General features: G+C 47.6%; 1 protein-coding gene across 2 annotated transcripts in view; it reads left to right on the top strand.

Annotated features, from left to right (window-relative positions):
* LOC105564003 (eukaryotic translation initiation factor 4 gamma 2) overlaps positions 1–14,627 on the top strand; it is a 16,825-nt gene extending 2,198 nt beyond the window's left edge. The window contains exons 1-7 of one of the 2 annotated variants that reach the window (XM_012016061.1): positions 8,761–8,839; positions 8,992–9,208; positions 9,289–10,243; positions 10,337–10,477; positions 10,575–11,464; positions 11,578–11,883; positions 12,165–14,627. In XM_012016061.1, the coding sequence (XP_011871451.1) occupies positions 9,328–10,243; positions 10,337–10,477; positions 10,575–11,464; positions 11,578–11,883; positions 12,165–12,239 (2,328 nt within the window). In that variant the 5' untranslated portion in view covers positions 8,761–8,839; positions 8,992–9,208; positions 9,289–9,327 and the 3' untranslated portion in view covers positions 12,240–14,627. Of the gene's footprint in view, positions 1–8,727; positions 9,209–9,288; positions 10,244–10,336; positions 10,478–10,574; positions 11,465–11,577; positions 11,884–12,164 lie in introns of those variants that run through there. The other variant, XM_012016060.1, reaches the window with a different exon arrangement.
* Positions 14,628–15,855: the final 1,228 nt, after the last annotated feature.

Below are 15,855 nucleotides of genomic sequence, written 5' to 3'. Positions count from 1 at the left end.
TCTCTCTCTCTCTCTCTCTCTCTCTCTCTCTCTCTCTCTCTCTCTCTCTCTCTCTCTCTCTCTCTCTCTCTCTCTCTCTCTCTCTCTCTCTCTCTCTCTCTCTCTCTCTCTCTCTCTGTTTCTTCTCTCTCTCTCTCTCTCTCTCTCTCTCTCTCTCTCTCTCCGGAAGTTCTGCCTTCTCGGAAATGCAACGGGCACTCCTTCGTCCGCGCCGAGCGGACGGGCACTCCAAGGGGCACGCGTGTTACCTCCCGGTCGATCGATGCCGACTCCGCTCGAGCCGAGTCGAGTCGTGTCGCGGAGTGTCGCATGGACACACGACCGACTTTGCCGAGCACGAGGACAGGCGTGTGACGCCGTCGCGCTTCTGACGTTTCCAGGGTGGCTTCGACCGATCGGCGATTTTATTAGCCCCCCCTTCCCCCCGATCATGCGCTCTCTCCTACCGGTATTTGTTCCGCGCGAGGTGCACGCACGTAAAAAGCAAGCTGCATCGCGCGGGTGTGCGGACGGACGGGGGCGGGAAAGGGGACGAAGGAGAAAGTTAAGAATAGGAAGTATTTCGCGCGCTCTTTCATTGTCGCTCATTAATTAGCGGGGCGCGCCTGGGCTATCTTTAAGTTCGACGCGCGCGTCACTCGCGCATTCTAATCGAGTTGCTCGTGCAAGATCTAATCGAGATCTATTAATATCGTCCCTCCCGTGCGTCGGTGGCTTGACAGCTTCGCGGTAATTTTGCGCCGCGTGCGAAAAGTCTCCTCTCGAGACGCTCCCTCCGGCGAGAGGACGGCTCTCCTCTCTCTCTCTCTCTATCGTTCGAAGGGAATCGATAGTCTCGTCACTTGTCAGACGCGAGTTCGAAGGTCCATAACGCGACGGAGACGGACCGGGACGGGTCCCTTCCCTTCGCGGCCGTGAGGCGTCCGGGAGTCCCCGTGGGAGTCGAGACGCCCGCCGCTCGAGTCCTCGTGGGAGAATTCGAAGAATGCCGGGCGTAAAACACCTGGTTGAAAAACCCGTTCTGTTCCATTAAACGCGGATTGTGTGCCGCCGTGGCGGAGCGCGTCGCTATACATCCGCCTTTAAACGGCCCCGCACACGAGCTCGATCGGCCCCCCTTTGTTGCAACGGCAGACTTCAAAACGCTTATCGGACTATGAATAGACGCTCTGAATAGATTTTCTTTCAGCCGCTCGTTCCGCGAGGCCGTATCTAGTCTACGTTTACGCGCGTCAATGAACGCGGCGTTGGTTCGTTCGTTCGTTCTTTTCTATTTTGCGCTCCGAAAATTCTCGCGACCCCGCCGTGGTCCTCGCCAGTCTCTCTCATTGACGCCTCGAGTATCGCGTCTTCGCTCCGGGATCCTTTGCCAGTGCGTTCGTAAATAGCTCCCTCAAGTTGGCAGGACCGAATCAGCAAAATCGAATGCGATCTATTGGATTTTTTAGTACTTATTTTGTACTAATTTGTACCACCAAGAATAGCGACAACACCGAGGTAGACCTGTGCAGTTGCATTGTCATTTTTCTGTCTCACGCTGGGAGGCACGTTTCGAAGGTTTAGGGACGCAAAGAGACTTTTTCTTATTGATTTTCCGCGAAGCCTCCGATGGCCACGTTCGCTGCCCTATATTTATTCGGCGCGACGAAGCGCGTGCACGTTTCTCGTTGTCTCGCATCGAATTTCAGATCCTTCCGAGAATCCTCGGACTGGCTTTTCCCTTCCACTCGATTAGGAACGCAACGCCCTGCGGACCCTTTTCGGGCCGGAGCTAGGGACGCTCTTGCGATCGTTGTCTACACATATATATATATTTAGGTGACTCAATTCTCGAGTGTTCTTGTGAACATGCGGTGAAAGATAAAGACGCTTATCGACGTTATCGCGCTTTTTCTTCTCCGTCTACTCGACCAGCCACTCGGTCAACTTTGCATGCGCTCCGACGGCTACGTAAATTATCACATACTTGAAATTTATATAAGCTTTTTATTGGAAAGACGCGAAGACGCGCAGTTGCTCTTGTCTGCTTCAATTTTGCTCTGATATATACGTCCGATATCTTCATACATTTCAATCGGTCAGAACGGACACACGTCAGAAACGTGTTTGAGAGAAACAAAGATACTGTTTTATAAGAAATAGAAATTCTTTATCGTATCTGGCGATACTTTATTAAATTGCACAACGTTGCGACTGAGATTCCCGTCTTTCTCGAGTGAAAAGAGAGCGAGTCGCCAGATGCAAGAATCGCCAGATACGTCGAATAACTTTTATTTCAATTATCTTGAGATTATTTTGCGATTTGCATTTATTTTGTGTTAAAATATTACCGGAGTATTAGTGTGATCATTTGACATATCCATATTATGTTAAATTAACATGAAAATTTATGTGGACCGTTTAGGGCATGTGATATCTGTTAAATTAAACACAAATTTTTCAACTGAGTGTACACGGAAAAAACAATGTAGCTGCTGTAGCTAAAACTTAGCAAAATAGGGACAGCTAATATTTTTAGTAGTGATAGCTCAATATTTTGCTACTGTGCCTATTGTATTAGGTGCGACAGCAAACGGTTTGCTGTCGTAGCAAAATATTGAGCTATCACAACTAAAAATATTAGCTGTCCCTATTTTGCTAAGTTTTAGCTACAGCAGCTACATTGTTCTTTCCGTGTACACCAATGCCTACTAAAATGCCCGGTGGGCATCACTTTATCTCGCTTATCTTGTTTTATCTTATTTTATCTTTATAATGCCCCAGCACGGCCCAAACTAATGTTCAAAAAATGCCACAACTCAGCGGTTTACCCGTCGGTTTCCACTTAACAAATTCGTTGAACAAACGCGTCTGCCGTAGAGCGAGGAACATTGTTAAGGCGATTCCCGCCAAAATGTCGCGTGTCCTCTCTCCGTTCTCACAGATTCATTTCTCGATGTCATCGAGTCCAAGATTTCTCGGGGGAAAAACGTAAAATACGTTCTCCATTGTGGCCGTGATTCGTTATTCGTTAGGGAACACGTCGAATTGCTCGCTCATTTTTCCAATTATCTCCTATTGAAGAGGCTACGCAAAAAACTTGTTAGGTTTGTCCTCTCGTTAGTTTCTCTGAGACAAGTAATTTCATTCGCTTATCTCCCGCGTCATCCTCGTCGGGATGGTTGGATGAGTAATTCGCTGCTTATCTATTTATTAGTTTCGACTCTCATCGACGAGTTATGCGAGGCAGGAAATTGCTCGCCCGTCTTTTTTCATTATTTTTCCCTGGAAGGACGTGAACGAGCGACTCGCTGCTCGTTTCTCCGCTTCGTATAAACACTGGGATTCAAAATCCAGTCGCCGAGCGTTCGCTCGTCTGCCTTCCTTATATCGCATATGGAAGGATTCCTCGCAGTCCCTCCGCTCGTTATCTCGGTTTTTTTTTCAATCAAAGGAGGACTCGGAGGTTCTCTGGCACCTGCTCGACGCACTTCCGGCGTGATTGCGTCAGGAGCGGCAAGTCTTCATCTGCCGCACATTTTATTAGCAATTATACTCCGTATACATTTCGCTAGTAGAGTGTACGGTAACATTTCGAAAAACTCTCAAAGGTCTGCCACGATTACGTGGTTTTCAGGATGAATTTTAAGCAAAACTTTTCCCCGTGCGGCTAATGAATAAACAATAGAATTCAACGCGATCTTTAGTGCCCAAACTTATACGGGAAGAGCGTCAATTCGCTCAAAGTTGAGTTTCAGCTACTCTTCGCTACGATTGTACGTACGAAACCCTGAAAATGTATTTCAAGGCAATTAATTCGCCGTCCGAGTCACCTCCTCGGCCAGCCTTCTAACTCTTGTAGTTGGCAGCTCTGGCAGGTCTGGTAGAGAGCAGTCGTCACGGCGCATCAGTGACGTGTCGCGAGGAAACGGAAAGTAATGGCGCGCCCGGCGGGGCGAGAGGGATGTTGGAAGTTTCGCTCGCTCGCTCGTTCGCTCGCCCGCTCGCCTTGCGTCACTCTGTCGCTATCTCTTTGTGCGCCGTCGTCATCCACCTTGTGCATGACGATTTCTCTCAAGGAGAACCCCGTCGGTACGTCGCGTCGCCGCGTCCGACGGCGATCGAAAACAAATCGCGGTATATTTCCGTAGTTTTTTTTCCATCTCTTTCGCGAGAGGTCGGCTACTCTTCGGTTCCCCGAGGCTCGTCGGACGACTGGAAGAAAAAGGCGGACCGCGACGATCTCTCGGTCGTTGCGTTAATTTGCAAATTATTCGTAAACCGAATGACGCGGCTTTGGCATCGATATGCCCGCTTATTTACGCGGCCTCTCGATCGCGCCGACTTCTGTCACTACGAGTCGACAGATGTTGCAATGTTTAAATTTATTATTACACAGGGTTGGGAAGTAACTCGTTACTTGTGACCGAGGGGGAAACCGCTGAGGGCATTGTGGTGTACAGATTTGCGGCATTACTGGGCATTGCTACACTGAAGAACAAATCTGATAGATTCAACCAGTCGTCTGTTACAAAATGGACGAATCAGAGTTCCTTTAGGATTTACCATGAAAGATGATTTCATAACCAGAAGTTTGCTAGACTTCACTACACATCTGGTAAGTCCTAAAGGAACTCTGATTCGTCCATTTTCTAACAGACGACTGGTTGAATCTATCAGACTTTTTTTCAGTGTAGTTACATTTTTAGCGGAAAAAAACTGCAACTGTAACTAGATACTTTTATAAAGTAACTTTCCCAACCCTGTTATTACATCGGTCCTTTATTTATTAGCAACGGCGAGCGGGTATGTCGCTTTATGTCTCTTTTGCGTCTCGTATTTCGAGGATTTAAGACCCCGGCTTTCGTATTCACCGGCGAAATTAATTGCGAGTCCGGTTTCGTCCGATTAATCCCGTTATTTCATTTGGAGATGTTAGTCCACTTAACAAGAGAGCAAATTAATCCGCCAAAGTCCGGCGCGCAAACATCGGAACGGGAAAGTCCGCATTCGCGAGATTACCGGGCGATTATTCACGGCGTTGGAAATAACGCGTGGAGAACTGCGTCTTTATTCTAAAGTGCGTGGTCTAACAATTGTGCTTTTGCGGATATCGGCGCGACATCGACCCTTTCGCGGCCACTGGGACACAAAGTTCCACTTGCCACATTTAAGAGGATAATTTAACGTGTATTCTATTACCAAGGCCCGGTTTCACCGAACGTCGCCTAACTTCAGTCTTGGTTTAATTAACGTTTGTCTCTTTCTAAAGTAACAGAAAGAGACGAAGAATGAATTGAGCCAAGCTCAGGCCTGTTTTCACCAACGTCGCTTGAAATATTTCTCAACAATGTACGATTATACATTCAGTTTCCGACTGACGACTGATAACTCACTGTAGACCGGGCCTAAAGTTAAACGGCGTTTGGTGAAACCGGGCCTCAAAGTTGAACAGCGTCGGTGAAACCGGGCCGGCAAGGAACGCCGTATCGACAGAAACTTAAAAACAAAAAATTTAATTCGGCCATAAAAAAGGTTGAGACGCGGACTGGACGTCGTGGCGTTCGTTTGGACGTCCGCAAGAAAACAAAAAAAAAAGAGGAATCGTTTGGCATTCGGAGACTCGAGTCCTCCGTTCTCCTGGCTGCTAGAATCGTCGCTCATTACGCTCCTCGTTGGAATTACTAATTGTCACTGTTTGTCCAACATATTTTATCATTCGTTATCGTGAGTTTATCATTTATTGCGATGCAGTCTCTGCGGCGTGAATCCGCTCGGCCGTGGACACCCGCGGATATTCGCGGAATTGCGGCCGATCAAAACAAGCGGCGTTAACGCGACGGCCGGGTGCACCTCGGGGACATTTTTTTTTTACTAGCTAAATAGCGGGCAATGCCGGCGCCAGGGGCGCGATCGTGAATCTTTCCCCGAGGGGTAAACCGCTGACCGAAACCATGTACACACTGAAAAAAAAAATCTGATTGATTCAACCAGTCGTCTGTTAGAAAATGGACGAATCAGAATTTCTTTAGGATTTACCAGATCTGTAGTGAAGTCTGGCAAACTTCTGGTTATCTTTCATGGTAAATCCTAAAGGGGTTCTAATACGTCCATTTTCTAACAGACGACTGGTTGAATCTATCAGATTTTTTTTCCAGTGCACCAATGCCTACTAATGCCCGGTGGGCATTACTTTATATCGTAAAGAATTATTTAACGCCAGTAACTGATTAACCAATGTAGAAAATTAACCAACGTAGATAATCGACTACTGGCGATTCACGTTTTTTTTTCGTCGTGAAAATTTCATCGAGTAACTCGGTATTTCGTCAATGAACATTCTCGGCTTTCACGAGTTTCGCGCTGGAGGTAAAGATTCATGATCAAGCACCCAGGCGGTAAATACACGCCTCGAAATCGGTACTTGTGTGTGCCAAGAGACGAGAAGGAGCTAGGCCGCGCGAGCGACGAAGGCCGCGCATCCTCTCGCCGTATATCTCTTACTTAATTATCTCGCGAATTCCGACACGTGCGTGCTCCTGTAATCCTGACCTCGCGGATTGCACGGCGATACCGGCTGCAGCTGTCGCGTGGAATTCCTTCCCCCTTTTTTTCTCTCTCTCTCTCCTCCACGTGTCGCCGTCGGTTAATCCGTTTCTGCGCGTCGCGGTTTAACGCGCGGGACGTGCTTATGAAGCAGATGCAAATGAATACCGCGAGCAAAAGCTCGAAGGTCGATGGTTCTCGCGGCGCGACCCGAGCGCACGTGGACGCGACTTTTCGATAACTTTCAAACGGCGCGTGGCGGCCGGCCGGGCTGAGAATTCGGACAGAACCACCCTGTGGGTGTCCATGTATGTGTGTGTGTATGTGTACACGTATCACGTGGCGAGTGCGTGACACTCCGCGAGTCCGTCGTTTCAAAGTTCGCAAAGTCTGAGGCGCGAGGAGCAGAGTTTCGCTGTGTCACGTTGACGAGTATTTTCGACGGCCGGATTTAGGGCAGCCTTCCTTCGGTCTTCGCGTCTCCCGCGTTCGGAAATTTACCGCGCGTTCTATACGGGTTTATTTCTTTTTTTCTCTCTCTCTCTCTCTCTCTCTCTCTCTCTTTCGCTCTCGCTCTCGCGGCATGAATGCCAGCGCCGCTCGGATGCGTCCGTGAGAGACCGGATATTTTCATTGCGCATTTAGCCAGGCCACGTACGGCCGTCAAGTCGAAACCAAATGTTTAGAGAATGCTATTTTCGTATAAACCCAGCCTTGCGCTCTCGTTATAACGTCCAGTGCTAAACGCGCGGCCGTCGATTCCCGGTGAGAAATGATTCGTCGACGAAACGACGCCGAAGCGTCGATTCTCGACGGTGTCGATGCCTGATCGACGAATCATTTCTCACTGGGTCACGGGTGCGCGAGGTGCCCGCGTCAATTTACGTTTGACGATATCTCGCGGCGGGACGTAGAAAATTCGGCCGTAGAAAGATGATCGATCGACCGAATTATCGGGGGGGAGGGTTTCTCGACGCCCGCGAGACGTGAATTCCCCTCGCAAGTGTCGCCAGTTTGCAGTCGCGATTCACTCGCTCCTGGCGTCCGTCTCTCAAACAGAATTTGCCCGCCCCCACGTTAATCACAAGGCACCACCGCTCGCATCAGCCGGCGGCCACTCTTTGCCGATTCTAATCGCGCGCTTTCGGGACACCCGGTAGAGGCGGCCGGACGGGCACGACCTCCGTCGAGCAGCCCGACGGAGTCGTCCGACCTCGGCCGAACGCGGCGGCGGGGTCCGCGAGATGATCGGTCGAGGTGAAACGGGGAGGGAGTTAGGGGAAAGAGGGTTCATTGACCGTCTGACCATGAGCCGCGCCCCACATACGCTCCTCTTCGACGTTCCCCCCTCGCCCCATGGGTTTCGATCGTTTTGTTCTGCGGGCGGGTAGGCGAGCGGGCAGCCAGGCGAGCAAGATCAAAGCCGCCTTCTTCCCCGGGGAAAGAAGGTCCTTGCCTCGTCCGCGTGGAAGGCCTTCCGAAGGCTACGGGGTGTCCCGAAACCACCGGGTGCGTTCCTCTCGACCGCGGACGATCGGGTGGCGCCTCTTCCCCCCCTGGCGGATTGTCGTCCAGGCTGAAACTCTATCTAATCTGCAATTTGACGTTCGTTCTTTTTTTTTCTTCTTTTGATATCTCTCACGGTCCTTGACTCGAAAGGCTGCTGCGCAACGACTGGCCGGGTTGATTCACGAAACGTTAACGTCCCGTCTGATGATTCTATCCTTGAGCCACTTGATCCGAGTGCGTTAACCGCAGGACTCGCGTGCGCCGTTTATCGAGCCTTCTCTAAAATTGCGCTCGCATGCGCAATTACGAATTGTAAATTGCACATATAGGTCACGGTGGCGATGAAAGGAATGTCCTCGAATATTATTGAACGAGTTCATTGCAACGGCACGTCGCCGCTGGCCGAAGAGCGCGATAGACTTGCGTTTCGCGATCGCTTATCTCCTTTAGCGCGGCAGGGGAGGGGGGGGGGCGGACGAGGGTTGCGTACGCTTTCGGATCACAGTTTAAAGATCTTCGAAACTCGTGATCTCGAGTAGGCTGGTTCGAGTGTTGAACTTTCGCAGGGGGGGCCACGCGAGAATTGAATTGTCAGGCGTGAAACGATACTCGAAATACCCAGGGCGAGTTACGATTAAGTAATATTTGGTGGCAGACGTGTGAGATGTTTAACGTGTGTTGTAATTTTTCCAGCTTCCTCAAGGAAGATCTGTGTGCTGTGATTTATCACTAAGGGGGCCAAAACACGCGCAACAACGGACAACCCCACAGGACCGGGGGGTGCTTCTCGTGTCTCGGGAGGAAGGTCAGGGTCCACAAAGTTACCTTGGCAGTAACGCAAAAATATAAAAAAAATATATAAAAAAAAACGCGAGAAAGCGATTACTTATTACGTCCGCACAAATCGTTGCGTTGCTACTTGTGACACTGACATTAGAAAAATTCGATGCCTTCCAGGGACGATATTCGCTCCCTATCCACTGAGCAACGCTGGATCCCTCCTTCAACTGTTAGACGCGATGCACTCACCCCAGAAAGCCGAAATGATCTCATCTTTAGAAAGGTGCGGGGTATTCTTAACAAGCTCACACCGGAAAAATTCGCAAAGCTGAGCAACGACCTGCTCAACGTTGAGCTTAATTCCCATGTGATTCTCAAGGGTGTTATTTTCTTGGTACGTAACAACAAGCGTGACGCTATTTGGTCGCACGATTGATGTAAACAATTGAAATAAAATGTCACTTAACTTTTCAGATCTTCGAAAAAGCACTTGATGAACCCAAGTACAGTTCTATGTACGCACGGCTGTGCAAACAGCTGTCTGACGAAGCCGCAAACTTTGAACCCCGTAAACCGATCGATGAAAGTCAAAAAGGCCAGAGCACATTCAGAGTTCTTTTACTTAACAAGTGCAAAGACGAGTTCGAAAATCGTTCAAAAGCAAGCGAGGCATTCGAGAATCAAGATGAGCTTGGTCCCGAAGAAGAAGAGCGCCGGCAGGTGGCCAAGCGCAAGATGCTTGGTAACATCAAGTTCATTGGGGAGCTCGGCAAGCTGGGCATCGTGTCGGAGCCGATTTTACATCGTTGCATCCAGCAGTTGCTGGAGAAGAAAAGGCGAGGGGGATCCCGGGGGGACGCCGCGGAGGATATCGAGTGCCTCTGCCAGATTATGCGTACCTGCGGCCGTATCCTTGACTCGGATAAGGGCCGCGGACTCATGGATCAATACTTCAAACGTATGAACTCTCTGGCAGAGAGTAGGGATCTTCCTCTACGCATCAAATTCATGCTGCGTGATGTGATTGAGTTACGCCGTGATGATTGGAAACCGCGCAAGGCCACGAGCACCGAAGGCCCGATGCCGATTAATCAGATCCGCAACGACAACGAGGAGCCATCGCGGGGAAACGGTTTCCACAGAGGACGAGAGGATCGCCTCGGTGCGGAGTTTTTACGAAAAATGGGACGAGGCGGATTAGACGTGGAGATGATGGGAAGTATACCACTGACTTCCCCTTCATTCGGTATGCCACCACCACCATTCAGTCCGAATGGATTCGCAGGGACTCCTGGTGTTGGTTATGGCCGACATAATCAACGTAATCAGCCAGGAGCAGGCTACTATCAAAACCAGAGTCGTCATCAGAACAATTACGAAGGAAAACGCAACCAACCGCAACATAATTTGCCGCAAAACTTTAACAACAGTGAGTATCGTTTGAAATTTTATTTACTTTCCCTTATTGTCAGCTAATGAGCTACAGTGCCAAAATAACGATTTCTTATCTTGTCTATCACAGACAGCAATAAAGAGCAACTTCGATTCAACAAGAATAAGATGCTGATCGGAGGACATCCGGAAGAAGTATCTCTAAGACCGTCAGCCAATTCAATGATGTTTAAACAAACTAACATCAACTTGAACCTACCTCTCAACAATGGTAAGTATTCCCTCGCGTCATCACCTTGGACAGTTGTCGAGGAAATTACTACCAAAAGATCAATGTAGAATAATAATTAATCATAAAAATGCAACAGATTTGTTCCCAGGACGGGGCTCAGACATGCCTCTCTTGCGTGCTACCGCTCTGAAGCCCAGCTCGCCTTTACTGCACAAAGAGACACCACCTGCTATCGTGATCAAACAAGGTCCTGTAGACAAACGGGAGAAGGCTAGGGACAGAAAGGACAAAGGACCGACACGAGAGGAAGTGTTGAAGAAAGTGAATGCCTTAATGGACGACCTCGTGTCCCACACAAATGTGCAAGATGCTCTGGCAGCTTTCAAAGATCTTAAGATACCCGAACGATTTTTGCGTCACGCGATCTGCGCGATGTACGCGACCACGTTGGATCGTGGAGACTCAGAACGTGAACTCGCTGCCAAATTCGTGGTTGAATTGAAAAAGGAGAACTTGCTTACTCTGCAGCAAGTGAACGAGGGATGGAAGGAATTAGTGGCCAGTATTTCGGAGAAGGAGAGTACCGTGCCTTTGGTAGCGTCCCACGTTGCCTTTCTGACAGCTAAGGCCATAGTGGACAATTTAATCCAATTGACGGATCTCGCCTCGGAAACAGAAAATGGACGTCATCATCCGCTTTTCTTACTGACCCTACAGCAACTCCACAAGACCCAGGGTAAGGCGAGACTCACGCAGATCTTCAACGATAGCAAGGTGGATCTTATCAGTCAACTGCCAGAAGCTGAGAAGACGAAGGAACGTTTGGGCGAGATCTTGGAAGATCGGGAGTTGACTTTCCTGTATCCTCTTCTCAGAATCCAGGGTGATATGTGGCGTCAATTAGAAGCTGATCCGGCGCCCAACGCTCTTTACAAATGGATCAAGGAGAAGCTGGATCCCCAACATCATTCTGATCCCGCATTCATCAATGCTATGATGAATGTACTTTTCAAGTACATCACTGGGGTTAGTGAAACTTATATTTTTAATGAAAATAATTAAGCAACTAGTAATGAGAGATTAGAATCTTTAGTTTGTAAAATCTTAACGTTTACTTTAATGCATAATGTGTACAACAGGAGATAACATTGGCGCCCGGTATTGATCCGACCGTAAATCCAGACAAACAACTGCAAGAGAAGGAAAGTGCGTTACTGCAGAAATATGCACGCTTCATTCGCACATTCCTGACTACCATCGACTCACAAGTTACGGCTCTTCATGCGCTTCAAGTGTTCTGCTTCTCGCACAACTTTCCAAAAGGGCTGCTGCTACGATGGTTCATAGCACTCTACAACCTTGAAGTCATCGAAGAGGAAGCATACCACAAGTGGAGAGACACCGTTACTGATGCTTATCCGGGCAAGGGCAAGGCATTATTCCAGGTAAATGTGAAATCATCACGGCATTTTTATTCAAACTCCTACCGCTCTTGCTGTAATTGCATAGTACAATTCTATTTACATGGATCTTTTAATTGTGAATTTAGATCAAGCTGGTTCTATGTTACCACGTTATTCGAAACAATATATTTGGAAAATCGATTACGTCAATATTTCTCTCGAATTCGAGCTTCTCTAGAATCAAGAGTGAATAAATTCTTACTCGAATAATTCAAACTGAATGATTTGAAATTTAATGCGAGCAATATTTATGTCGTTTATAGGTAAACTCCTGGTTAACCTGGCTTGCTGAGGCATCAGAAGAAGAGGAGGAGGACGACGAGGATGAAAAGAATTAATCACAAGAGCCTCGAGAGCGTTATTCAGACTACCTATGATTTGGAATAGAGTTTTACTATCAACTATATCGCTGAACCACAGGAGGTGTTTCAGTTTTACTAATTGAGTTATCACCATCCAGAATTGCAAACATCTTGTTAGTCTGACTCAAGCCCTCACGCGTGGTTGGAAAAAAAACGGACTTTACAATCGTGTCTGAAAAGGAATAAGATAGTTTGTAGTCAACGAGTGGTATACGACAGACGTTTCAGGCAAGACGTTTTAGAATTTTTTTTAGATAATTAAATATCGGTATAATTTATAAAATATAATATTGGGCCAGCAGATATAATCAAGATACTACGCCACTGTATGGTCGTCGGTACAGAATGCAAAAAAAAAAAGAAAAAAGAAAAGCACGAGAAAATTAATCTGGTCAATTCTTGTGTTGTCCGAGTTTTTGTCTAGTATTGTGCATGTGTCACGTTTTGTAAGTATCTTTTTGTTCGCGGCAATAAGTAGAGTCGTTTGTTATCTCTGTGTACCAAGCATTACATTTATTACAAGGAATTATTATTATGGTTATTACCGATTATTATTATTATACATAATGATTATCAATAACCGAGTTATATCTACAACTTTCTAACGAAGACGAGGAAAGGAAAAAGAAAAAAAAACTTACGTCGAAATTTATCGGAAACGAAGGGCCGACACTCGGTAGTGTATCGTAAACAGTGAAGCACTTTCTTTTCGATGCAGGAATGAAATCCTTAGATCGCAGTCTAGATACACCAAGTGCGAGCGTTAGAACACCCATGTTTGCCCGTGTATCTACTTGCTGCGCCATTTGATTTTACTAAGTACTAATTAATTACAGTTATAATAACAACCAGCAGCCAACATCACATCCATTTAAACGTAATAATTAGCGAACACTAGTGACACGACTAAAACTCGTATTTAAAAGGAAAAAAACGAATAAAATATGCCTTGGTGTAATTTATTACAGATGGCCCTCTGGTTGTTGCGTTGATGACCGATCACCATCACCACCACCGCACCTCACCCTCACCCTCACCTCACCTCACCTCACCTCAGCACACATTTCCCACCTTGTACATGCAACGGTTTTTGATATCTCGCTCGATCATTAATGAGATCAATGCGCGCGAATCGTCGTCGCGCGTATTGATCAAGACGAATGGATGGAGAACAAGATGTGTATCTTCCGTACCAGATCGCCGAGTACGATCGCGGTCGTATAATTCTCAAACCGGCTCAAGACGCCAGTAATTACGAGAGCTCCGTGCAATAATATATTACGTCTAACTCTCGCTCGATCGTTTTCTCCTTTCTTCGTTCGAAATGGAGACACCTAGCTCCTATACTTTTAGCGCCTTTCATTTGCTTCCGTAGTAATCGGCTAGTGTCCCTGTCGCCGAATCTGTAAAACTAGCGTGTAGAAATTGAGAATAACCGACGCCGAGGAAATTGGGTTTTGTTGTCGTTATAAGATATTGTACATATTGTATTCCTGATTGTTTCATTTCTCTTCTATATAACTTTTATCGTCGGCGTCTTTTTCAATAAAAATAAATGAATAAGAATACAGGCAATCGGAGCGTTGATCCTCGGTTAAGCCTCGTGTCTCCGTTACTTCATCCGAATATGCCATACTGTCATGCATCATTCACGAGCCAGTTTTGACGACAGCACTCGGATACACGCGCGTTGAATGCGATCGAGCCAGGATTTTTTCCTTCGCGACCGAAGCGACGGTGTAACAAGTAGATCGTAACGCGACGACACTTTTGTCGGCAAGGGATTAGCGATAGGAATGGTAGCGTCCCCGTTTTTACCCGATCCGAGGAATATTAAGTACGCTCGGATCCCGCAATCATAGCGGCTTCGAATGACGCGTGCCGACCACATCCTCGCTGCGAGGAACCTGCGGGGACCGTTCCGGTCGTTCCCTCGCACGTGACAGAATAAAGAAGAAAGATGTTTGTAACGCTATTGTAATAATTAGCGGACATTCGCTATATATGTTTCCCGTCGACCAACGTTCGCGTTTGCCGAATTACAGCGCATCTATGCGGATACATCTCGCTTCCGTTTCGCGAGCGAGCGAGCGCGTGTGTGTATGTACGGGTGTGTATGCGTGCGTGTACTTGGACTTTGTTAATTTACTCTCCCACGCATAAATTACAGCTCGGTCGAACGTACGCCACACCAACGATTGGTCCATGTGTAACGTGTCTCAGTATTATTTCGCAGACGATCGAACCACGTTACGTAAAATCTTAGCGTGTTTCCGTTCCTCCCTCCTCCCGCTGGATATTAAAACCGATGAGAAAAAAAATACCGCATCCATTATCTCTGTCAATAAAAACTGTTCCTAGGACGATCTACTCTTTGTGTTTAAGCGTAACAATCGTCGTCGCGCTTCTCAGAAAAAGAAAATGCAAGCTGCAGCGGAAATGTCCCTCTTATCTCCACGGCGATTGAATTATTTTATCTTATCGAGCCCGTGCTAGTCGGTCGCACGTGATATCGGGTAATTGATCAGTCGAGATAGACGTCGGAGACAACAACAGGACATTTCGTCACGCGATTACGAGGAAGCGCTCGCGATACCGCTTACCATACGGCTCGCGGAATCTTTGTTACGCAAGTACGATCGCGGCGGCTCGCGCGAACGAGGTACAGGTGTCTGCGATTCGGATAAACAGGCTCGCGCTTTGTAACTATCGAAAAATCATCGAGATCCTCTTTCGATCTGCCTCTCTTTTTCCCGACCGACTGAATGGCGCACAAAGCGTTTGCGCTACAGAATTCGTCGCACAGGATGGTACCGTTAAAATATAGCGTAGAGTCGCAGCTAAGTGTATCGAAGCGAGCACGTGTCGCTCGCCCTGGGGCTCGAAAGAGAAACAAACACGAAAATTCTGCTCTTACAGAAAACTTGCAGGTCGATTAACTGTCTCGCATGGCTTCTAGCCACTTTTTCGTGAGAACAGAATTTGCGCGTGTGTTAATCGTGCGAATAAATTCAAGAATCGAGCCCCTGATCGAATGGCAGTGATGGGAAAAATTAATGTCAAAGTCGGAAGGCTGTCGCGCGTTTACCCCTGATAAATGTGACTCGCAGGCCTGTTCTACAAAACGTCGTAGGTCGGAACGTAGCGAAGAAATTGAAAAGAAATGTTCTCACATTGGACGATCGGCTACGTTCCGACATCGGACGTATCGTAGAACAGGCCCTAGCGTGCTTCCGGAATAAACGGCTCGAATTCTAACGGCGGTCCAATCCTGGTGTAGACCAGACCGACCTCTTCCTCGAGCAACCTCTTGAATGGGATCAACGAACGAAAACGACGAAATATTATACAGTCGCTTAATTCAACAGTCCGTAGATTGCGCCTCGACCGTATAAATCTCTCTTTCTTTCAGCATCTTGAGTTGGCGCGAGTCCCCCGACGAACCTGGGGACTCGTTAGAATGCAACCCGCTCATCCCAGGTAAGCCTCCGCAAATTGGTTGAGTAAACACGCCGGATACCGTAAGTTTTCTCATCCTTTTGTCCAAATGAAATTTTTATTAAACACGGTTCTTCTGTAACATCGAGGACGA

The sequence above is a fragment of the Vollenhovia emeryi genome, unplaced genomic scaffold (assembly GCF_000949405.1).
Source record: "Vollenhovia emeryi isolate VEMERY1.0 unplaced genomic scaffold, V.emery_V1.0 DF939169.1, whole genome shotgun sequence".
In the NCBI taxonomy this organism is placed as follows: domain Eukaryota; kingdom Metazoa; phylum Arthropoda; class Insecta; order Hymenoptera; family Formicidae; genus Vollenhovia; species Vollenhovia emeryi.
The sequence above is the reverse complement of the archived record's forward strand: the minus strand, read 5'-3'. Positions and strand labels throughout refer to the sequence as shown.